The 25798-nt window shown below is 46.2% G+C and overlaps 1 protein-coding gene across 1 annotated transcript; it reads right to left on the reverse strand.

Annotated features, from left to right (window-relative positions):
* Positions 1 to 78: 78 nt before the first annotated feature.
* col9a1c (collagen, type IX, alpha 1c) lies at positions 79 to 25469 on the reverse strand. The gene is made up of 38 exons (XM_079748953.1): positions 25308 to 25469; positions 22869 to 22954; positions 21466 to 21537; positions 20663 to 20792; positions 18235 to 18631; positions 17009 to 17089; positions 16458 to 16475; positions 14541 to 14630; positions 13616 to 13651; positions 13259 to 13330; positions 12672 to 12716; positions 12519 to 12554; positions 12114 to 12137; positions 11953 to 12006; positions 11746 to 11817; positions 11361 to 11402; positions 10831 to 10887; positions 10588 to 10641; positions 9324 to 9377; positions 9100 to 9153; positions 8920 to 8973; positions 8694 to 8747; positions 8526 to 8579; positions 7737 to 7790; positions 7384 to 7437; positions 6264 to 6308; positions 6117 to 6170; positions 5637 to 5690; positions 4885 to 4938; positions 4660 to 4731; positions 4520 to 4555; positions 4375 to 4419; positions 3912 to 3944; positions 3650 to 3796; positions 2934 to 2988; positions 2634 to 2819; positions 1935 to 2021; positions 79 to 884 (listed from the first exon to the last, which is right to left on the reverse strand). Exons 1-38 carry the CDS (start codon positions 25334 to 25336, stop codon positions 682 to 684), a joined length of 2844 nt encoding a protein of 947 aa, XP_079605079.1. The 5' UTR covers positions 25337 to 25469; the 3' UTR covers positions 79 to 681.
* Positions 25470 to 25798: the final 329 nt, after the last annotated feature.

Consider the following 25798-nt stretch of genomic DNA (forward strand, 5'->3'; position numbering starts at 1 on the left):
TGTACCATTAATGCCTGGTTAATTTCTTTGTTAATTCTGATGCGATTCCAAAGCTTGTTCTACTGCAGCGTATGCAGCTGCTTTTGTTAATAAATGTGGTAGTCCATCAGGCAATGAAAAGGAAATATAGATAATATCTTGCTGTGTATCAATGCTGAATACACAGTTTAAAGGAAAACATGGTGAGGTGTGTTAATGGAATTCAACCCTAACCCTAACAGGTGTTAGATAAACATCATTCAGTTGTGCCTTTTAACTGCTTTACAACAAAGGCCTTGTTATTTCTGCTGTAAATGCAGAAAGGGGGAGAGCAGACACAATTTTGCGAGGTCAATCAATGTAAAGCTGCCTCCTACTGGGCCCAGCTTATCAAGAGAGAGCGAGAGATGGACGAAGGGATGTGTGAGTGTATGCGTGTGAGGACTCCTTTGTCAGTGGTGGTCGGATAAAAATCATACAAGTATAAAAGGTTGTACAATTTTAAAATGTCCACAGTGTTCTATAATTGTGTCTCTGTAATCCCTGTGTCTCTTTTGATCCACGATTTGAATGAAGGCATTTAAAACTGAAAAGAAAATTTGTTTCTCCCAGGGGGGGCAGGAGAGACCACGTGGCGTGGAGGTTCACCATTTTGAATCATCTTGTTTATATATATATATATATATAGTTATTTTTTCTGTCTCATTGGTTTTTGTAGCTGGATGACTTCCTTCCAGCGAGCATGTAGAGTGGGGGCGATCTGCCTATGCAGGTGGAGGGGTCGCAAAGTCCTGTGGGGCCAGTGGCCCCGCGGGGGCCCGGTGAGCCCGGGGCGCCGGAGGCTCCTGTCTCACCGCGGGCTCCGTCCTTGCCATCCAGCCCGACACCGGGAGTCCCTGGTGGACCTACGATGGAGGTGTTGCGGTAGGGTTACAATAAAGACATTCATAGTATCACATTAGTATATTAGCAGCATGCGCATGAGGTGTTAACAACTGTTGTCCCTAACAACAGAAGGCTGCAGGAAGGTATTCTTTGTTTGTTTAGTTCTGTAGATCGAGCAGATCTGGTCATGTAATGTACTGGCTCAGGTCCAGAGTTCAGTCTAGCCTTATTGGTCTTGATGGTACATTAGAGATAATATGGGGTTGTGCTCTTAGACCTGGAAGTGGAGTCCTCCGCTAGTTTGTCATTCAATATAAGAAGACGAATTATGATGTGCTTTGTGAGCTGAGCAAACACTGAGCCGGACATTTTAGGTAAACAGCTCTCTTGCTGTACCATGCAGGTCTGACTGGGTGGCTCCATTGATAAGCAATACAAACAGCACTATATGTTTAAATTGTAATTTGCATCCGCTTTTTCTCGCTCTGCATAACACTAAAGCACTGAGAAGACTTTGTATTTTATATATATATATATACACTTGTATATCCCCATTGCATCAGAGTTGAACAGGGTTCCAAGACACACTCGGCTGATCTTGTAGAACTATGTGACGTAACTCCATGTATTAATCAAAATACAGCAAGCTGTTTGTTTCTATGTTTTTTGTGTAATTGGTTGTTATTGCACCATGTTCAAAGGATTTAAATCTTTGTGAGACTCAAACTCTCCTGTCCCTGATGGGTAGTTAGCCTGTTTATCTCATCACGTGTCTCCCATTGGCTCCGCGTGATTAGATTCTTGCTCCCAACTCAATATAAATGCAACCGCATTTGATAGATCCATTTGCGTAGGCACTAGTAGGCCCTCCATTTCAGCTCCAATCTTCACAGGGCCAACTTGGCTAAGGAGATAATAGGACTTGAGTGACGATTTTATCACTTATTCTGGGTTGGGATGTGACTGCACATGTCAGATTTCTAGTAGATAGATACATATTTTTGCCTGGAAGGTGTGCTTAGGGTCTATGAGACAAACATAGACACATGTTGTGTGTTGTCGTTGTTTACCTTGAGTGCCCGGCTCTCCAGAGCTTCCCTTGACTCCAACGCCGTTCACTCCCGCGTCTCCCTTCCCTCCCTGAGTCCCGGCTTCACCTGCCGGGGGGACAAGAGAGCGCATGTCAGGGGCAACGACATTGCGGTGTGATCAGGAGCAGACACCTCCTCCCTCCACTCGTCTTTTCAAGGCGGGTGGTGAGGAGGGGAGGAACTGTGAAAGACTTGCGGCATTGCACTGACTGAATCCTCGGTTGACGTCATCGATGCATAAACCTGCACTGTGTATGTATGCTCACTGCAGCCGTCACTTCAAATCAAACTTATTTGAAAAGGAGGTATATTAATATTTATAATAAGAGGTGTTTTGCAACACTTCCTGTACAGCCCCGGCACATAGCACCTCGTGTGACGAAGCTCTCAACCATCCCAGTCCTTAGAATGGCCGAGCAGTTGGTTGATTAATTTTATTCTTTACACATTTAGAACTCAAGTGATGGGTGCATTGTGTTGGTCTGTATGCAGAGCACAATGCTGGATCTACTTGTGGTCTGTTCTACTCCCACGGTTCAAATTTTCCGCACTCAACGACAAACAAACAAAGTCAAAGAAAGTCCTGTTTCTGGCACACTAAATTATACAACTTTATAAAGGAGGAGCAACGTTGATTTTTACTTCAGCTGAGAAATCGTATATGATGTCAAATCTGACCTTTCTTTCCAGGAATACCAGGAAGTCCAAAGTAGCCCGGAGGCCCTTTAGGGCCCATGAGACCTTGCTCTCCATTTGTTCCTGGAGGCCCGCTGGGGCCAGGGGGTCCAACAAGTCCAGGGGTACCAGGTGCACCCAGTGCTGCTGGTCTCTTCATCATCTCTTTCCTAAATTCTAGTAGTTGTTCTGACCAGACGTGCAAAAATACAAAAACATTAGTGAGGATAATTTGGACCTACAGATAACTGTAGGGATGATCATGATTATTTTTATAATAAGGTAAAGCTGAAAAATACATACCCTCAACAATGACTGAGCAAAGGTCTCTAAGCTTGTCGTCGTTCACTTTAGGACCCTATGACGTGAAAAGGAACGAAACATGCACTTAAATATGTATCCACAATTTTTGGCCAAACAACCTGACATTTTCATCAATGGGAAAACAGGGCTTTGGTATGTGAAATGAGCTTAAATCGATGATCATAGATATATGAAATCCTGTTCATATTTCTGTGTTCGACTACTCTATTAGCTCTGTTCAGTGAGGACACACTGGGATTCAGCGGTAGTAATGGCCCTTATGCTGCTGAATAAAGAAATGCTTGAGAAGTTGTGGTAGCTCAGAAAACCCTGCCTCTTTTTGCCAAGAACCATTTACAAAATAGCAGGCAAGTTTATTTATTTCAATCAAAGAAGCGTGTAGGCGGCCAAGCAATCCAGTAATAGCAGCAGAGGTTGGTGTAGCGCAGTACAGTTCGCTGCTCCAAAACTGAACACGGATAGATCCAGGATACAGAATAGATGAATACAGGCGCTGGCCTTCTGAAGAACACCCACAGAGCTACAGCTCCAGGGGACCGTGTCTCTCCTGTGAGTAATACTAAGTAGACATACAGCAGTATAGGGTGTGTGTGTGTGTGTGTGTGTGTGTGTGTGTGTGTGTGTGTGTGTGTGTGTGTGTGTGTGTGTGTGTGTGTGTGTGTGTGGGCATGTGTGTTGGTGTTCTAAAGACTTACAGGTAGGCCCCTGGGTCCTGGGGCCCCGGGGATGCCGCTCTCTCCCTCCAAGCCTCGCGGCCCGATGGGCCCGTGTTGACCCTCGTGTCCTGGCTGACCCGGCCTGCCGTCGGCCCCTGTCGCTCCTCGGTTGCCCTTTGCCCCGAGCTGGAGGGGCAGAGAAGCTAATGTTAGCCCCACTGGCTCAGCCTGGGCTACGTGTGCTCACACTGTAGTCTACAATACAGTACAGTGCATCCAATGGGATGCAACGTTGTAATACCTCTCCCCTAACGCCAGATATACCAGGAGGCCCCTGAAAGACACAAAAGACAACAATATGGCGAGTCAGAAAAGACATCTCTTTGCTTCTGACTGTGTGTGTTATGAACAACTTGGCATAGGTCATGACATAAGGAGGACGATGGAGTCCTTGAGAAGCTATAGAGAAAGTATACACTCTGCTATGTAACTTATCAATGCACCATTTGGTTTTTGTGCATACCTGAGACCTGTAATAGTGATGAATTACAATAAGAGGATGGGACGTCCAAACTAATAATTTAGTCAATTTAGTAAATAAATCAAAGGGATCCTGCTAACATTTGGTTTAAAGGCAGAGTTGCTACTTGATATTGTTTTGGCACGAAGATGCTCTTTGGCAACTATGTGCCAAATAACCATCGCTCTCTGTTGCCAATGCTGGCCATAAGTTCCATTGTATCTCTTTAATCAAGACATCTCACCTGGTCGCCCTTAATTCCGGGATCTCCAGAAGCACCATTATCTCCCTGTGAATACAAAGCAGTTAAATTAGCATTCGCAGATGCTCTTCAGCGGTATAAAGTATTTTTAACTCTGTATACATGTGTGTGGGACGCGGTTCTGTACCTCACTTCCTTTCTGGCCGGATGGACCCATTGGGCCCTGCAGAACAAAACCCACAAGATCACATGAAACGGCATGTTGGACGAACCCGTTCTCCCCTCAATGAACCATGAACCCCGCTGAGACTAGCTGAGGAGTCTCACCTGATCTCCTTTGAGTCCAGTGTGGCCCTTTATTCCCATTGCACCAGTGTCCCCCTTGTCCCCTTTGTCCCCCTGTCAGGGAGACAAACGCAACAGAAGGCCAGTTGGTGGTCCCTTTCATCTGAAGACTCCCACCACACTGCGAGTCCACACATGGGTTCTATAGCAAGAAGCTTGATAAGGTCAAAGGGCTGGTCAAGGATCACATGGGGTGCAGTCGCTCACCTGGACGCCCTGTGGGCCTTCTGCCCCCAGTGGTCCCTGCTTTCCGGATTCCCCCTGAGGATGGATATAAGGTTGATTTGGAGATGGGTTTGGGAATACGGTGGAGGCGGAGATAGGGCGGGGGTAGGGGGTTGAGGTGTGGATAGGGTGGGGGTAGGGATAGGGTGGGATTGAGTCACGGTGGTGGGTTAAGATGTTCTGACATTGCTCCCCCAGAGCAACGTGAACTGAACACTGTACATACACAGACACTGATGGTTTGGGACCTGTTACTGTGTGACTATGTCTACATAACAGTTTCACTTATAGGACTCTACACGGGGTCTACATTACAACTGCACCTTTGTATACGTGTTCCTAACTGCACTACTTGTATAAAGACTGCAATTACTGTATTGTTTTATATCTTATTGATGTTTACCAACTGAAAGGAGTCAAGTTTGAGTTAAAATTAGATTTTGTCTGACCCCGTTTCGCTGAACTCTGCAGTCACAATAAAATGAGGATGTTCTATTTTATTCAAAATTACACTCAAATTATAGCTGGTAAATTGATCCTGCAGCCCCTCTTAAGATCAAGTCACGCAATTTAGCTGGCCCATTTGAGAAACCTTTCCGAAAGTGCCAAGGGGAAGTAGAGGATTAACGGTAAACGCTTAAAGCTGTGACCTCCCCAAGTGTCTGTCCTCAACTCAATTTAGTGGAGTCGAACTCTGCCGACGTGTGGCGGATAAAGAGGAAGGAATAACCCACTGTGGCTCCCTTGGCGCCTGATTTTCCATCCTCTCCTGGCTCTCCTTGCTCGCCCTAGAAAAAATGGAAAGCGAGAGAGTATTGTGGAAAGGAGGAGATGTCAGAATGTGTGCTCAGTGTGGGTGTTGGTATGAATGAGAATGCTTCAGAGACATGAGACTGAATGAGCTGGAGATCCCGGAAGAGATGATGCTACAAGAGGCTGTCCCCCAGCACTCATTAGTTAAACACTAAGGGACAATGTTTTGGGACGATGTCATCTCTGTTTCTTCATACTGATGAAGGGAAACCTAGCAGTCATTCCCCAAATAACGCAAGGATGAATATCCAATTGAAGGAAAACAACATCAGATACTGTTTAGCTCAGGGAGTATCCAAGGTATACAAAAGGATTTGTGGTTTCAGACTGCATGGTTACAAATCCCAGTGTATGCATAGAACTGGAGGGTAAAGCATAACAAAGTGATCCGAAACGCTCACCGCCTTTCCTGGAAGTCCGACTGGCCCTACAGCTCCCTCAGCACCCAGGTCTCCCTGAAATATACATAACATGAGTGTAAGAAATGCATTACATTTTCAATTATAACATCAGCCACATAAAACTAATAGACAGGCAGTTTAAATTACCTTCTCACCGGTGGGTCCAACCACTCCCTGTTTCCCTGGAAGGCCCTGGTGGAAGGAGAAATAGGAAAACACCACAGAGAAACAATGCAATTTGTCATTGAAACACAAAGTCAATGAAAGTGTTTCTCTTGCGCACTAATCCGGACCCTCTTGTATACAGTGGGTCATTTCTGCTCCGAACCAGACGCTTCTCTCTCATATTACATGGAACACAGCCAAATCAAGCGCCAGGGGAGTTATAGGGCCATTGATTAACCATAAAAACTAAACTTGGCAATAATAGTATTTCTAGGTGTTTGCCTTATTGAAGGAGTCAATCAGTTTTAATGTTGTGCATATCATTGCATACAAAATTGTATTCTCAGTATTTAGTCGTTGAGCAAAGTGGTTCTCAACTGGTATAGCCTCCGGACCCAAACGTGTCGTCAAGTCACGACACAAAAATAATTACAATAATCATTTACCCATATTGCAGTTATCAATGATGCCTTTATGCAGAGGTTATAAAAATGGAGCCAACAAAAATCTGCAACAATTGGGAACAATGGCTCACTATCTCATTGAGACTTAATGAAATAGTAAGCCATTGATTAGTTCATTCATGGGCTTCTTTCTAAAGATGAAGGATGGTCCTCTGAAACCGGTTCATTACTGGTTAAGCAGACAGATTCAGAAACCTATCATTAAAGAAGGACAGTCTCACTCTGCCATTTTCTAATAAAAGACACTTCTGCTTCCTCCGCGCATCGAGAAAGATGGCTGTCTGGAGAACGTAAATCCTCTGTGCAGAGCTATGTGTGCAGAACAAGGATGAGACCTCTAGTTTAATATGGTCTGTATTACCCAAAGCCATGGCCTTCTATCCCCTGTGCCCATAATGTGGTTTATTTGTTTCAAACACATTACCGCAGGAAAGTATTAATTCACAAAACAACAAAAAATAACGATATTGGCCTGCTGCATAATTTGTGTAACTGCAAATATGTATCGTACTTTAGATCACCTCCCTTGTATGTGTAGACAAATTCAACTGTGTCATAATTTTACACAGCCCTTCTCTAAATCAATAATGAAATAATGCAAACAAAAACATTTGTAAAAACAACAAAAAAGTACTCACCGGGATTCCCACAATGCCCCTGACGCCAACGATTCCTGCAACGCCAGCCTCTCCCTGTGGCAGTAGATTAGCAGCATGGATTAATATGTCTTTCAAAGGCACACACACACACACACACACACACACACAAACACACACACACACACACACACACACACACACACAGGTGTATGTCCAAGAGTTTGTATAGCAGCATGCATCAATGTGTCTTTCACAAACACACGCAGCATTGTGTCCAAGAGTTTGTATAGTAGAATGTATGTGTGCCTGTGTGAGCTATGTGAGTACTGTACATGATTGTATCTGTGCTGTGTGTGCGTGCATGTGCTTGTGTGTGTGAGGCAGGAAATCACCTTGCTCCCGTCCACACCGGGGATACCATCCATGCCATCTTTGCCGGCTTCCCCCTGAACCACAACAACATCAGTGATTACTTACACAAACAGAGCCAATGGTACAGGTAGAATTCTGAGCACTTCAGTTCGCTCCTCTCTCTCCTTTGGAGAGGACAATGTTTACAGCAAATGGAAATGAGGCCATAGATCATAACAGTACAAACGGCAGAGTGAGAGGTGGAGATTTTTAAGTGCTTGGCTGCCTGCAAGTGAACCCCATTCATACGCTGCATTCGTATTCTGCTCCCACCACCACCCACGGCCCCATCATCGAGACAGAAACTCAAATCTGCTTAGCTTAGAGGGCAAACACAACATTTCTTTATTACCTAAATTAAAGTGGCATCCTTTTTTTTTGGACGCACGCCATGGTGTTGAATTCTGAACAGGCTTGACATCACATAACGTGAACATTGTGAAAAAGATGACCAAATATTAACCTTAAGAGACCCTGGATGGCACATCTGGTAACCCACAGCAATCTAGTCTTGAGCTATCCTATGTGATTGATCACTATTCGTCTACTTCACCTATTCTATTGATAATATTTGAATGTAACATGTATTCAATTGCTTTCTAATAACAGAGTTAACATGGGAAAACTTTAAAAAGGATCCATGTGTTTTCCTTTCAACCCCCCACTCATTAGGGCTGGCTGACACAAGGCAGTTATAAGAGCATGGAAGCAGCCATTGGAGATGAATAAGATGTTGGTGTTGAAGAAGCATATTATGCAAGGTTTCTTACGGTTTCTCCTTTGTCTCCTTGGATACCCTGCTCGCCTGGCGACCCGACTGCTCCCTAATGATACACACGGGGGTAGAGGGAACTTTAAATCCACTGGCTTAGATGTGAAGAGTCAGTCACAGTACCTCGCCGATAAAAAGGACCATAGGGGAGGAATTGTCTTCTCACCTCATCCCCCTTGGGACCCTCCAAACCCTGGCGTCCTCGTACACCTTCCACACCCTAGCGTAGCAGAAACGCACCCACACCGCATTGTCAGCATCTCGGAGACAGTCAATCTGCATTTCACACACTGTGCCATATCAAAAGCCTTCTCTTTTGAAGGAACAAACAAAGGGAACCGGGTCTTTGAAGCGAAGTAGATACGGAGCTGATCCAAGTGAGGCTGACTTACAGGATTTCCGGGCGGCCCAGTCGGACCCACGTTGCCATTAAAACCAGGAGGACCCTGGAAACAAGCAGGACAGAGCGAGAGAGTCAGCCGCCCACTGGGGCCGCTGTGGGGCCTCTGAACGGAGGAACACCTCAGCTCTGCATTTGAAGCAATGAGGAAGCATGGGATTGTTTATCTTACTCTATCTCCTTTTTCGCCCGCTGTTCCCGACAATCCAATAGGCCCTCTTTGTCCCTAGATACAGGAAAAAGCGTTAGTTGACACGGTTAGACTTGGTTGGGTATCTGGTTCCTGACACAGTACAACAATTATAGCCTGTATGGAGCCCATGCAGCAGCATGGATGATCAATACAGGTTATGATTTATGAAGAACTACAGTGGTGTCGGAGATGGCGCCTCTTACGTCGTCGCCCATGTGTCCTTGAGGACCTGCAGCCCCGGGAAGTCCATCTGCTCCCTGGAGATTTGTGGATGAATAATAATCCCATTAAAGCCTTGTTCCATGCTACGGGGGAAAAGGTTTTACATCATTTCCTTGAAGTTTGAAAATAAACTACACGTTATTCGTCAACACCTTATTGCCGCACTGTCTGCCTCATTCATCACGGGTACAGGAGGAGGATATTCTACTTTCTGAGCCACCGATGTATCTTTAGTTCCCATACATTGGTGGGACTGGGTTAGAAGGGCTACCTACATTTTGTATGCATGTATGACTTAATGTAGCTACTTTTCATACGCTTATTGAAGGAGGGATCCTGAGTGTAGCACCAAAAACCTTTTTATAGTGTGGCAACCCGGCCCGGGCAAATTAAGGACATGCAGAGCACCTGAGGAACAGGTGGAGAAGCAGGCCTTAAGAAGCCTGCTTCTCCACTCATTCAGGGCTCTCCCAGCCCTTGAGCCCCTGTACGGAGAGACCGGTCCTGGTGGGTGACAGGATTCCATCCACGGGGGGATAGGACCGTCGATTCCTCCCAGGTTTTTTCGTTGTTGTATTATTTTCAGTATGAGTTTGTTTGATTTTGGATTAAACATGCCTTTTTGTCTTCTGCCCAGCAAAGTTGTGTCCTGTTTGGGGAGGAGGTTGTTCGCTCACCGTGCGGGGTTGCCACAATAGTTGACATAAAAGCTTTGCCAATGCAGCTTGACGATGTTGTAGCATTAGTCAACAACAATCAATATCCCAAGCTACTCCTGGGTACCACTGGTTCTCCTAGCATCTAATTCCAACATCTTCTAGTCCATATCCTCAGCCTAGGATACATCCATTAAGGGAACGTAAACAGAGACGTACCCGTGGAAATATCAGTTTAAGATAGGGTTTAGGAGGCACACGTCTTATGATTATCAGTAAGGGATAGAATATTTAAACTATTTTGTCATTGCATTACGTTACTTTTCTACCAAAGCTATTTACATCATTAAATTTACATCTGAACCAGGATGTTTCTTTCAAATAAAACCCTGACCATCCAAGTCAACCCATACAGGGAATGTTTTTCTCGATAAATCGTTGTTCATAAATTATGATGTCCTCCACCATGGGAACATCTCTTTGGGGAAATTATATGGTTGAAGCTGTAGCTATAAGCTAGAAAGTTGCTAGTGGGGAAACTTATAATGCAGGTTTCATTTGTGTGAATAAACCAAAAGAAAACACATACTTGTGCTCCGTCTGTGCCAGGCGTCCCAGGGTCCCCAGCGCTACCTTTGTGTCCCTGGTGGGGAAAAGAAGAGCAGTAAACACCCCAAAAACCCAATAAACTCAAGAAATGGACAGTGCTGGAGAGCTAAATGGTAACTTTACAATATTGCATGAAGAGCAAGGGAACGGGAGGGAATTGGGAGGAACGCTTGGCTTAGCCATGAACTATTGACTGGTTGACCTTTGCCAGAAATTCCCTCACCTTCATGCCTGGAAGCCCTGCCAGTCCTTGTTGTCCCGCGGGGCAAGCGGCTGGACACTGCAAACGTCAGGAGACAGACGGAGAGAGAGCGAGAGAGAGAGCGAGAGAGAGCGAGAGAGCGAGAGCGAGAACGAGAGAGAGAGAGAGAGAGAGAGAGAGAGAGAGAGAGCGAGAACGAGAGAGAGAGAGAGAGAGAGAGATATGCAGGCAGACCAACCAGTAAGAAGACAGACAAGACGAGACGACGAGTCAGACGGAAACCGTAAACATGCCCTTAAAAGATGAAACTTTGAAAAACTGTACACATTTTCAACTTGAAATATAGTTGACTAGAAAGGATCGAGAGAGGCGAGTCAGTGAACCAAATTTGACTGAAATCTTCCCAAAGGAGAGGGTTTTTTTTTTCTCTCGCAGCTCTCCGATGACGTGATCCTTAATCCACCGACATGCGTGTACTGTGACCCGCTGGCATGCGCGCACACAGAAGACGTTAGCTCTGTAGACAGGCTGGAAGTAAAAAACACACTCACAGGTTCCCCGCTCCCCTCGGGGCTGCCGACACCAGGAGGCCCCTAGAACACAGCAGGGAGAGCCACATCTAAAGCTGAAGGTTTAGATGTCCCCACGAGGAAAGCTCCCAGAGGGTGAACAGAACAAACACACATTGGCATGTATCCCACACTTTCCCTGTGTACGTCCCATACACAGGAATTGACATCACCCGCTACAGACATCACCAGTCGGAGAAATCAGGCGGTTGGTTGCACTTTTTACCAAAACGACGTTTGAACCCATTCAGACGTTGAAGAAGATGAAGAAGAGGAAGAGGGTACAAAACAGGCTGAGACACGAGAGCATGACCCAGCAGAACGTTTAACTGGAGGAGAAGACCAACAAGGGGACATCTCTGCTTACCATAGGCCCCGGTGGTCCTGGAAGGCCAGGAACACCCGGGTTGCCATTAGTCCCCCTGGGACCTGGGGCGCCCTGCCAAAAGAGCCATGCAGGTTTTGAACTGACACATACTGGCAAACTGGTATTTTAGAGGTTAGTTGTCATCACTGAGGACCAAAGAAATCAAAAGGATTCCTGAAGAGCCGTCCAGATATTCATCCATCTCACCTCCGGTCCGATGTTCCCCTCGTCTCCCGGAATTCCAGGTTTCCCGGTGGTTCCCTGTGAATGCAGTTGTTTACTCCAGGTTGGATTTTGAGGTAATATTCAATGTCAAAAAGTATATCTGTGGTTAAAGTAGAAGTACTGCAGCTCTGACAAACACATACAGCTGGTCCTTCTGTGGCCGGCCCCTGTCGAGGAAAAGCAACAAGAGAAGAATATGAGTACAGCTGTAATGCTGGGAAGACGATTCAATCACCCAAGCCTCCTGTTCCGGTCCCAATATGGACGGTAGGACCACATCTGTCAGAAACAGTAGTCATCCACTTCTTAGTCGCAAAACTGCCAGCAAAGTTTAGATTGTGAAACTCATTAATTTGTTAGCAAACGTACTGCAAATGTAATGTCATCGAATTCTGAGGTTTATTTGACTTATCACAATGTCTATGTAATATTTATTCACAGCCTAGATTGGAGATGCAATAACTGAACACATTCTGAACACTAGTGAAAGGTGAATATGCGTTATGTGATGTGTCTGTTAGCATTAGTTGGTCTTCTTTTCCACTTACAGGGGGTCCTGCTACTCCAGGAAAACCAGGAAGTCCCTGTGATCAGAGACAAAAACAATCAGGATAGGAGAAGGAATAATATTAGAGTTTGCACAGGAATCGACCTCATGACCTGATAAAAGTAAATGCCCTTCTAATCTCAGGTTTACTTACTCTTTCTCCGACAGGCCCTCTTGGACCCATTAGGCCAGGGGACGCCTGTGTACAGAAAGACCATCGCCATCTCACATACACTTTCTATACGTTCTACTTTTAAACACAGTCATCCGCATAAATACAGGACTGCCACACCGCTTCATTCACACATTGCGATAAAATCAGTATGTAACAACAAAAATCGCTCAAAAATGCGCACACAATTAACTAATACACATGCAAACACTAAACAGATGCAAACACATGCTCACACACATGCTCACACACACATACGTTCATAAAACGGGGTGATACAAATCTCACTCAAATGCATGCTTATCAACTCACTTAAACAAACACACACATACACACACGCAAACTGTGTGTTACAACCCACTAACTTAATAGCACACATCTCACCTCAGCATGCACAAACACACCCATGCACACACTCACACACACACACACAACCCCCCACACACACACACACACACACACACACACACACACACACACACACAGACACACACACACACACACACACACACACACACACACACACTACTACGCTACAATAAGACGTGTGATGGGAGGAGGATGCCTACAGCAGGTCCCGGGAGGCCCCCGAGGCCCCTCTGTCCTGGTAGGCCAATCTCTCCCTGCTCCCCCTTGGGGCCCTGAGGGGAACAAGCAGCAGCGCGGGATGACACAACAAACAAGACACCCAGAAAGACACCGTCATCTCGCCCCTGCTCGTCGCGTGGCACTGTTGCTAGGCTACGGCGCAGGAAGTGACGGTCAACATCGAGTGCATCAGAGTGGTTTAATGTTGGTGGCCAATCGGGCGCGGAGTCTCAACGTCAGACGTTCTGGTGTGGACCAGAGGAACTGAATGACGTGAGAGCAGGATGGGGTGATTTTAGAAACGGGGGGGGAATGGGCCCAATCGTCTGCTTACTTACAGTTGCCCCGGGATTGCCAGTTGTCCCCGGAAGACCCTGAAGAAGAGATGCAGACCACCCAGGTGTTAGTCGGTGTAAGGTCTGCTGTGTTGGTGACTTTTTACGCGCTCATGGTGCTGTTTAGTACTTTGACTTCGTTTTGGAAGACGCTTCATTCCAAAATGACACTGTGGATAGAGATGCTTAGAGACTAGATAGGGGCCGACTACAAGTTGACCTTAGACACGGGGGTTGAACATAGTGCCTTTGGGCTTGGAGTAGAACTCCGCCTAGCCACAACAACATCTGAAAGTCGCCCTTAAAGTGTTTTTCAGGTGGTCTTTTAGTTTTTCTATGCTTGTATTGCTTTGTCTATTGATATAATATAGACACTACAATTATTCCGTTTCTCTACTCCTTCTCAAGTCTCAGTTATCGGACAGCACTAATGTGTCCCTCATTATGTAAATGCAGGGGAATGCCCTCTGGAGCAGACAGTGATTAGAGCGTACCCCAGGGTACTGACCGCTGTATTAAGGTTAAATCCCCATTAAAATGGGTTCCGAGTGACCTTTTTGAAATTCAAAACACCTGAAGTTGGGAAGAAATACGTCTGTACTAAAAGTTTCAATCAGACAAACACTGAGCTCAGACGTTTGTTAAATTATTAAAACCAAAACATTTAATATCCCGTGGCAATCATTCCGGCAGCATTTCTCTCTAGTTGTTCTAGTTCTAGTTGTTGCATATTGCTATATCATGAAAAGTTCATGCACAGGTTTGGAAGTTATGATCATAGTACTTTATTTTGATAAGGTATTATTGATTGACCACTCATACAACAGTATGCATGTATGTGCTTAAATGTTAATAAATATTTCTAAATAAGTCCTAAAGGCCAAGAGTCTAAACAGATTTAGTTTATTACACACTGGATCCTACTCACATCCCTCCCGTCTCTGCCGTTCTCCCCTTGGGGCCCCCGCGGGCCCTCGGGGCCGGGCGCACCTGGGGGTCCTTGAATTCCCTTGTCCGGCTGGCACACAACGGGGAGGGCACAGGGTGAGCGGCGTTACCACGGCAGAGAGCACCAGAACACAGCGGGCACGCAGAAGGTAGCAGACCCAGAGTTAGTGTTATGAGCGGAGGCTGTGTTTGCCCTACGGAGACGCCTCTGTGAGAGGGGCTATCAGGCCTCTGTGAGGGGGGCTATCAGGCCTCTGTGAGAGGGGCTATCAGGACTCTGTGAGAGGGGCTATCAGGCCTCTGTGAGGGGGGCTATCAGGCCTCTGTAAGAGGGGCTATCAGGACTCTGTGAGGGGGGCTATCAGGCCTCTGTGAGGGGGGCTATCAGGCCTCTGTGAGAGGGGCTATCAGGCCTCTGTGAGGGGGGCTATCAGGCCTCTGTGAGGGGGGCTATCAGGCCTCTGTAAGAGGGGCTATCAGGACTCTGTGAGGGGGGCTATCAGGCCTCTGTGAGGGGGGCTATCAGGCCTCTGTGAGAGGGGCTATCAGGCCTCTGTGAGGGGGGCTATCAGGCCTCTGTGAGGGGGGCTATCAGGACTCTGTGAGGGGGGCTATCAGGCCTCTGTGAGAGGGGCTATCAGGACTCTGTGAGGGGGGCTATCAGGCCTCTGTGAGAGGGGCTATCAGGCCTCTGTGAGAGGGGCTATCAGGCCTCTGTGAGGGGGGCTATCAGGCCTCTGTGAGGGGGGCTATCAGGCCTCTGTGAGGGGGGCTATCAGGCCTCTGTGAGGGGGGCTATCAGGCCTCTGTCAGAGGGGCTATCAGGCCTCTGTCAGAGGGGCTATCAGGACTCTGTGAGAGGGGCTATCAGGCCTCTGTGAGAGGGGATATCAGGACTCTGTGAGGGGGGCTATCAGGCCTCTGTGAGAGGGGCTATCAGGAGACTCGATCACCCCTCTTTAAGGAGGGTCTATCAGGAGGGTCAATCACTCCTCTGTGAGGCTGGTCTATCAGGAGGGTCTACCACTCCTCTTTGAGGGGGTCTATCATGGATCAAACAGACCATACATTTCAAGATTTGAAAAAAAAACAAATCAATGATGAATTGTTGAACACCAGACGTGTTTGTGTCCACGTGCTTCACAATTGTCTTTGAACAATTGTAGCAGTGATATTCTGTCCCAAATCAAGTTAAAAGACGTAATGCACACACTGATTGTGTGTTGTACATCCTGGCACTTAATGTACGCACTTATTGTATGTTGTACGTCCTGGCACTTAAAAAAACTTACTTAGCATTATGTAGCATCTTTTCCCAGCTATCTTAGTTGTATACAGTGAATGGGTTAACCTAGCGATTGTTAATGCTTTTCCCTTGGTTCTATGAACATCCTTACTGTACCGACAGCAATATATTGTTTCACCATCTCTGACAAATGTAAATCGCTTTGGATGGAAGCATCTGCTAAATGCCCTAAATGTAAAATGTAAATGAAAGACAATCATCCCATGAGCCAATTCTCTAGCTGTCATAAGGTTAATTTCTGCTATCATCTGCATGGAGATCAATATTGGTGATCTTTGACCTTTGAGTTGCTGGTCATCCAATAGCAATGCATAGCAAAGCTATGGCAGTTCACAGTGCTGATAACAATGAAAACATGTACCTTATAAACAGACAAACTAACATACAAGTATTTATCGATACGAACAGAGAAACTACGAGACAACAAATCCACAAACAAACAAACATTTGAAGAAAAACACACCACCACAAAACATCAGACTGCACGCAGAGGAAAACGAGGAAAAAGCGCGACAGGGATTGAGAGAAAAAAGATTTGATCCAAAAACAAAAACACACAGAAAACACACCGAAGAGTAGAAAAATAAATACCTCAGCATTGGCAAACATCTGAAGAAGCAAGAAAAATCAGATACATATGGAGTTAGTGAAAACAGTCGCACCAAACCACCCTTAACCAAAAGTCTCATTAGAAGCCAAAACTGACAGTTTTTTGTTTGTAATATGTTGATTTATGTTAGAAGCGAGAAATAAAGTTTTCAGCTTCTAACATAAATCAACATTGTTTTTGCAATTCTCTATGTATCTTCTTTTTTAAGTGTTTGAAGGGCAGAGAGGATACATCTTACAGGAGAGAATATAGCCATAACCACTATTGAAAATAGTGGTAATAATAAAAAAATAGGAAGTACAGTTTATAAAGAGGGAAATAAAACAATGTTATAAAGGTGTTACTGTATAGAACAACTAGGGTGAAGGTTTGTATCATTAGAAATCAAACATGTTTTGCAAGTGTGCAAAAAGTTGGCCAAATGAGGCAGAGAAAAAGCAGGGATGCCTGTCATCTGGAACCAAATAAAGAGGGGGCAGTCATACAAATGGAGAGGGACTCAAACAGGTCATTGTCCCCATCTTCCCTGTACCTCGGTGGCGGGCAGCTCGCTGCAGCCCTCCCTCTGAGCCCTCTTTGGGTCACAGTGAATCAACATCCACTGGAGCTCAAACTGAAAGAGACAGAAAGGCGCTTCAGAAATTTAAAATGTCATTGTTCATTAAAATAAACACATTTCCAAATACCCTTTTTGTTTCTACATAAATGTTTAGTCACAGGTAAAACGGTTTCTTGAGGGGTTTAAAACCCGGGCCGTCTTTCTAAACACGTGGTCTTCCGAGACTGATTGTGTTGAAGGAATTAACATTCTTCAGTCACTCTCGCTCTGTTTCCAGCAAAAGCCCAGCTGAGCGGATTTGCAGGAGTAGCAGCACTTAAGAATTATAGCACAGCTCAGCACACAACTAAACCGTAGCAACTTGTTTGGATGCTGCTGAGGCAGAAAGCACCATTTTACTGATGGAAATAGTGGGCACAGTTGGTGACCAGTATCGTGCAGGAGAGTAGCAACGCTAAAACCTCTGCTGACATCACCACACCCAGGGTGAGAATAAGAAAGTACATTTTAATAACCTGTGAAGAGGCTGTCACTGGGTTTTGATTTGATTGTTTCGCTACTCCAATTAAGTTAGCGGGGAAGTTGTGAGTCCAACAACCACACCTAGTCACAACCCCCCAGACCTCCAAGACTTTATTTCAGCCGATATAGGCTCAAATAAAGTCAAGAGTTATAGTATCTAAATCCGAAACGTAATTTAAGTTTCCTTACTTCCCCTCTCGGCCAATCCTCATCGGAGAGCATTGGCCCTGACTCGCTGCAAGAAGAGCTCATCTGCATAAAGTTAACCAAAGTTAAACTTTTGTCCCTCCCCTTTACAGTTGCCGTGATCACCCGACTGCCGCAAGCCTTCCCAGAATCCCTTGCCCCACGCGAGCATGCGTCCAGCACGCCACGCGTTTGTTGCGCTCGAGCCTTGACGCCGTCTTCAATTGCAGTACAGCGGGATGTGGCTCGGGAGGTAGAGCGGGTTGACTGGTTACCGGAAGGTTGCTAGTTCGATCCCCCGAGTGTCGAGGTGTCCCTGACACCTCACCCTAACTGCTCCTGACGAGCCGGCTGTCGCCCTGCGTGGTTGACTCCGCCGTCGGTGTGTGAATGAATTGTTGCCAGTCGCTTCGGAAAAAAGCGTCAGCAAACCCCCAAAAAAATGATTATTAGCAACGCTACTAAAAAGGTTTGTCCGAGCCTCTACTCACCACCACAGAAGCCTCGGCGTCCGTCTCCAGGCGGCCGATCAGGGTGTCTCCCTCGGTGTTGATTGGGCCCTTCCCCTTGATGGGCCTGCGGTCCACGGGCATGCAGTCCACGTACAGTGTGACCTGCTCCCGCTCCACGCCGATCATCACCTTGTGCCACTTGGTGTTGAAGAGCACCGAGAGGCCCGGGAAGGTGACCGTCTGCAGGTTCCCGTCGGCGCCCATCAGGAAGTACTCCAGGGCCTGCTGCTCGCCATTCAGCCTGAGGCCCGCCTGCTTGCGGCCGTCCTCGTCCACGATCTGCCACACGTTCCACACCTTGTTGACGCTGCTCTTGATCATGCGGAAGGTCACCATGAAGGAGTACTCGTCGGGGAAACCTCCGGGGAAGTTGAGCCTGTTGTATGAATATAAGGCTATTAGTTATTAGGCTATTAGTTCAGGCTATTAGTTAGGCGGCAACCATGAAACGTCTGTTTGGTGAGTCTCGGGACCGAAAAGACTGTTATGTGGTTCCTCCAACAACCTCTAGGTGGCAGCACATGTGGTCACCGTTCTTAGTCAACGGGACGAAATGTGATTCTCGTCATGCAAAGCCGACACACATGTTCCTTGGCCTTTCGTCCCAAAACATCGCTCATTAACCCACTCCTACTCAATGACGCGTAATTGCGACCCCAAAAAAAGCATGCAAAGGTTGAATTGGGCCGTAACCATGGGGATAACATCTCTCCCTCCTCCTTCCTAGAACTCTTACTAGAAGCCTAAATTAATGTTTTCAAATGTCATAGTGTTCGACCCGGAGCGGCAACAAGGTGTTCACTTACCTTTTAATGTTCCTAACCATTGTGCTCGTTTTACATCACAGTACATCAAATCCAGGAGGTCGCTATTTTACATCTAACCCAACATGGTCCCTAACAGCAGCCCGTGGCCTCCTCAACGCTTCAGTCGCCACATACGACAAATGGGGCTCCGACCACAGTCTATTGCTCCCCCCTGGGTTTCTATCGGAAACCAGATTCTCAATGGGTGGTGCATTTATAGATCATCAGGGGGAGGGATGTCAGCCACATTTTACTGTCTAGTTAAATGATCAAGGTGAAGCAATAAAGAAATAGTTTCCTTTAAGCCAATTAAACGCACAAATGAAGACCGCTCTCCTCCACCTCTCACCCCCGACGGCTGAGAAGCCCTTTGGGGAAGCACATGTGATAGAGAGAGAGAGAGAGAGAGAGAGAGAGAGAGAGAGAGAGGATGGAGGGAGAAAGAGAGAGGTAGAGAGAAAGAAAGATTGAGTGATTACCGCACAACACATACTAATTCCTTTCATCAATTAATTTACTCAATGGCAGAAGCTTGACTTCAAAGCGGTTCCGGGCATTGATGATACACTTGTATTTACAGGATCCCTTCTAGAAAGCTCCAGGGATACAAGAAGAGATTAGACACAGCGCCAGGTCACCAACGGAGTACACTGTGGAGAGACAAGCTCGGGTAGCCTTCAAAGGGCTTCAGGCGGGTTCACCTGCTCACTCACTTCTTGCATCATCAACACCATCACACCCAACCAGGGCCCGACCACAACAACACCATTGCAGCGTGAGTATTAAACACTTTGCTGAATCACTAGGTTTATTCAACGGGGAGGAAACTAAACAGAATACCTTGACACCTGTCCTCTTTTCTTTTTGTTTCCGACCTTAAACCCTGGTCTATAATTAGTTTGTCCCTGACTATCATGAAACTCCAGACGAGGATGCATGATGAAGTAGGGTTTCTCCGATTGCAGATGGCAGGTTTGGAGTGGGATCGAACATGCCTCTAGAAACAGGCACATAGAAAGAGGGCCCCACAGTGTCTTTCTCTGTCTGTCTCTCTCTCTGTCTCTCTCTCGCTCTCATTATGTCCCTCTCATACACAGGCGTGCCGTGCACACAACCACACACTGAGAATACAGTAATGCACAGGATATGCACTACTGATTCGGATGGTTTGTGTTTATCATGGACCGTGGAGATTGACTGATTGGTCCAATAGGGGGATTGGTGAGTCACCCCTCCAAACACACACACACACACACACACACACACGCACGCACACGCACACACACACGCAGTAACACATAGTAACACACAGTGCCACACATGCGCACACACACACACATACACACAGTAACACACACACACACACGCAGTAACACATAGTAACACACAGTGCCACACATGTGCACACACACACATACACACAGTAACACACACACACACAGACACACTCCAGTCCAGTAGGCTCTTGTCTCTCTCTTTTCTTTCTCTTTTTTTCCTCATGAATGTTGTGCTTTGGACGCTGCAGCAACACCTGGCCGGGGCCTGTAATAACCATGCACCAGCTGCCTCCCGGAGCCCCGCCGCCGACCTGCTGCATTTACCTGGTTGGAATTTGGAAGTTGGCCTCCTTGTCAAGGCGGTAGGCCACCTGGAGGGGAGTGGAGCCCTCCACCTTCCGCACCCCCTTCAGGGACACCACGTCCAGCTGGAACTGGGTGATCAGGTCGAAGCCTGGGGACACAGGGAGGTTCAACAAGCCGTCCATGTTGAATAACCAGGATTCTGGTTGTGTTGATTGCTTATGACGATGGGATTGTTATTTTTTATAAATATAAGTTATTGTTTATATTATTGTTACAATGAGAATGATCTTAGTTGGAAGAATGGTGTGGTTCATATTCTTAACAGTAGTATCAGTCTTTGATTTTTTTATTCAAATGTCATTCTTTTTTTTTGAGTTCTACTTTGTGACATATGGATTTAAAGTTTTGCCCACAAACAAGAATCAACAATAGTCAGGTGTGAGACAGAACCCATTTGAATCTAATAAGGGTTCCCTAGAAACGTACATTACACCCCTAGAAACCACAGCGCTTCAAGATGTTCTGCAAGTAACGCGTCTGAAAAGCCCAAGTGAGCAATTACAAATCTTGAGTTTAAATTGTTCCGGCGCTAAAAATCCACTCCACTCTCAAGTGGAACATTTTATTTGCCTTTACCCGAAATCTATGGGTTGTGGGACAGCCCACCCTATTCACCCTAAGCAATTAAAGCCACCAGCCCCATTGAGATACTCTGGTTTACCCTGTCTCAAAGCTCCTCAATACATAGTCTGATGCTTTTTAAAGCCACTTGTAGTAGCTTCTGTGTTTTAACATTGAACATTAGCATCGTCGTGATTCACCTGGAAGGTCATCTTGTCCACTCCTCATCGGCGGGCAGACGGTATCGCCATCCAATCGGTTGAGATCTAGCTCTAAAAGAAAGCGGGGGAGAGACAGAACCTGATTATGACCGGTCCCTGCTGCATATACAGGACACCATTAGCATTTCATTGTTTCTATTGTTATTGTTTTTCAAAGATCAAACAGGAAGGGTGAATACCAAGATCTGGATCAAAGTGGCAACATGCCATGGGTCGAGTAGGAAAACCTTGCAAAAAACAGTGCTAATTATAGTATATTATTATATATTATATTATTATAGTTAGTATCAAGCTACCCCATTATCCATGCAGTTTAGGATAGGATATGATATGATCGAGTGTTGCCAGGCAGTTTATGGGATCCTGATCATATGGGCATACCGGTGGATAGATTATGGTTATCTATCATCTATCATGTGCCTAATGCCTAAAGTTCACAGTGAATCTTTGTTGCAGACACACAACTTCCCTATGTTTATATCTTTATAATTTTAGAGAGAAAATGGAAAAGAGAGAGCAAGAGAGAGAGAGAGAGAGAGAGAGAAAGATTAAAAAGTCCCATTAAAAATCTGGAAGTCATGAAGGGAAGGGAGACCGCCGAAGGGGCTCCCCAGTTGATAACCTGAGTCAGCTCATTTAGCGTTGAGCCAGTGTGAGTGGCCCTCACATCTGGATCCCTTCTCCGTTACCACAGAACTGCTGAGAAACGAGATGCGGTACAGTGAGACGCTATTTATGTGGCGCGATTTTACGACCCGTAAACACTTCTCTGACTGCGCACACGGGCTGCTAGTTGGCGTGAGATACTGCATGCCGTGGCAATCTGCTCAGAAAGCCGGTGGTTAATGCACCCAGCGTAACAGGCACCCCAATTAAGACGCAGTCGCGTAAATAAAACGGGAGTAAAACCAGCCACAGAACGCCTGCCTCGTGCGGCACGAACTGCAGAACACACAAAACTTGCTTTAAATAACAGCATTTTGTGGGAGAAAACAACATGGAATTGTCTTGATACTGCCTTGCTTGTTGACACGTTAGTTTTGGCGTCGTACCCTCAAATCAACTGCAGTGTTGAGCTTAACGTGATTATTGGAGAGGATTTAATCGGATTTAATCTTTACAGCCAGACCGCACAGCACTCTGGCTATTTTTAGCCTCCCCTGCATACCTCTGAGTTTTAATAACGTGAGTGACCTTGTGCGCAAGCAGTCTGAATGTAGATTTTCGGCCCACGCACAAATGAGGTTTATTTGAACGATGTTTTGACAAACAGCTTCCAAGAATTGGTGCACTCAGTACCCTGCACTGCACTGGTAGGCTGCAGTAAACAGTGTGTGTGTGTGTGGGGGGGGGGGGGGGGGGGGGGGACATGTGTAACTCACGTCCAAGGGCTGGCACCAAGAGGGCGGAGAGCAGGGCCATGCAGAAGGAAGGGTACGCAGACAGCACAGGATGCCATGATTGCTTTCTGTTCCAGGAGGAGGAGGAGGTTGCAAAAGGTCATGGTTCACATTCTCAATGATTTCAGTGACTTTGAGTCAGAATAATGCTAGAACCAAGCCTACACATGTGTCAGTCACAGCAATTGAAATTCAGTGGCGAGTGTTAAATGTATTTGATGGAACAAAAACAATGAAATAATTGTAAAATAGCTGGAATAAGGAGGAAACCTGGAAATCCCTGAGAATCACTCAAACTAGTGCAGGGAATGTTGAAATGCTGGTGAGTCTAAATATTAGTATCCAGCCGATTCGATTAAAGCTGCTATCAGCACCCATCCCACGCATGTTCCATCATGTGCTTTTCTCCGCTACAAAAAGGAGTCATTACACTTCAGCCCCATGAGGTACTCTCAACTATTAGCGTGCACTCATTGACCATTCCCTATCATACAGACCAAGCAGGGGTTATACATTGTCCTCATTTCTCCCAATGTCTGTTTATGTCTGTCTGGCTCAATATGTCGACACAAATATAACAGTGAGACACTTTGGATTAATAGCAATAATATGTAGGATGCTCTCCATGCCCCACTGATCCTGCACATTGAGCCGCTTACTAGCACAACAATCTTCTTAACGTCTATCATTGTGTGTGCCTTCTGCAAACCTTTTTCTCCCTCCCTGCCTGCTCCTTCTCCTTGGCACTAGTCATGGTTCTCTGACTGATATCATTCACCAGTCCTTGTTTTAGTAACACCAGTATCCACTCGATGACTCAGATGATGAGGTCCATCGACCTTGGAGGATTAGGGACGTCCTTTACCAGAAGGAGGACATGGCGGCCTGTCACTCAGAAGGATCCAGACGCACACCCGCACACACACTCACATGCTCACACACCATTCTAGCTAGCGAGATTCTCTGTAATGTGTGTGTGTGTGTGTGTGTGTGTGATGTAGGGGCCAAGGCACCCAGCTGTCCAGGGTAATGACTAATGGCTCACTGTGCAAGGTCCCTCTCAGAGGAGTCATGGAGGGCGAACACCACGCCCTCCATGTCAATGGACGACCCCGCTCCCACGGCCATAGTGGCAATGGGCTAACTGTCCATCTCCATGCTAATGCGGTGCAACACGGAGCAATCTGATGCAACCAAACATCCATGATGCAGCCAGACACCACCATCTGGATGCTGGGGATAGACTTTGTAGCCCGGGGCCTCTCACTTTTTTCCTTTTTTCTAGTTGTATTTATCTTTTCTGAAGGCAGGTGCTCCTGCAATGCATGAGGGTTGTGTTGCATTCCTTGCGCCAACAATTTTGTTTTGTTTTCATGCTGAACTATATTTGTTTTTTCATCCCATTTTTAGGGTGTTTTGGCTCATTGCGGGTGACCTGGAATACTTCCATTTAATTTATGGGTTATATTTACACCAAAGGATTTGAATGTGTGGTTTGAATCTAGGTCTCAATGGCTCTTTGTGTCTAGAATCTAGACCCATCTCCTGGGACCTAAATTCTAGGATTGCTTCGTTCTATTTCGAAGATACAGTGTCTTATTTGAGTTTTAATGTAAATTCATGTAAATTGTTCATCAAGTAGAACACTGTACGATTTGTATGACCAAACAACCTCAAATCCATTTTGGGCAAACAAAAGGAAACATATTCAATTAAATGAGGAAGTCACCGTTTCTGTTACTGATGATTTGATTAACCTCTGGATCACGGAAGTCAGATTCTGCATTCAGATTTAGCTGCTCAACCAGTAGTTTCCATATGTTGACCATCTCCTCTGTGTTTCCAGGAACACCAGTAGAGAGGCAGCTCCCAGCTCATTTGGGCCTGGTTACATTTGTTTTTAATTTCTTAGCTTCATTTAACTGAGGATGAAGTTCAGAAAATAGACAAGGACATAATATTTCTAAAGGTGTATGCATGTCTACTCATTCTACTTCCAAAGCCCAATTCATATTTTTAATAGACTCCATTAGGAGCCAGATAGACAAAGAGCGAGGTAAATGTAATACCTCGAAAGCATTCTTAAATGACCATGTTAAAAAATGCCTGCAAAGCGGTTAATGTGCATGTAGGCTGGAGTAGGACCCATTCTAGCATTACGGGACAATGACCAAATTCTAAGTTTCACCCTGAGATGAATACTCAGCCACACCCCTAATATCCCCCCACGGGCTGCGCAGTGCTCCCATTAAGGGATCTGCATTAGGAGTTAGGGCGCGTGAACATCTTGTTTTTCTTACCATTTTCAAAACCCAACCCAATAAATACTCGAAGAACCGAGAAAAAAAAAACACGCAACACGAAACGGAGCGTCACAAACAACGATAAGCATCCCAGATGATTCGGGGTGGCGTGGATTACCTTTTCGAATCGGAGCCGTGGAGGGCCATGGTTGGAGCTGACCTCCGGGACGGGACAGTGGCGGCTGCGGCGGGGACGCTGGCGGCGGTGGTGGTTGCGGCGAGGTACGGTAGCGATACAGCAGAGGAACCACAAGGAGAAGCTTACGTTCACTTTCCCCCCCTTTCAGTCCAACCTGCGCATGTTGAGGACTGAGCTGAGGGACTGTGCACTGGGGGATACTCCAACTTTTTTTTCGCCCAGGACACATAAAAGTTTGCTTGTTGGAATCCCATTGGCCGGGAGATCCTACGGAGGTGGCGACTAGACGTTTTTATCACCCACACTAAAAAAAAAGAAAGAAGGATGTTGAAGCCCCAGGCCCTCCATTAGAACCCCCCTGCTCCCCCCCACCAACCACCACCTACGCCTCAGCACCACCACCCCACTGCTCCCACACCCCACCACCATTTGCCACTCTTATAACAGTGCCTCCTAATAACATGTGTTGC

Source organism: Pollachius pollachius, assembly GCF_949987615.1.
Source record: "Pollachius pollachius genome assembly, chromosome: 13".
NCBI classification, from domain to species: domain Eukaryota; kingdom Metazoa; phylum Chordata; class Actinopteri; order Gadiformes; family Gadidae; genus Pollachius; species Pollachius pollachius.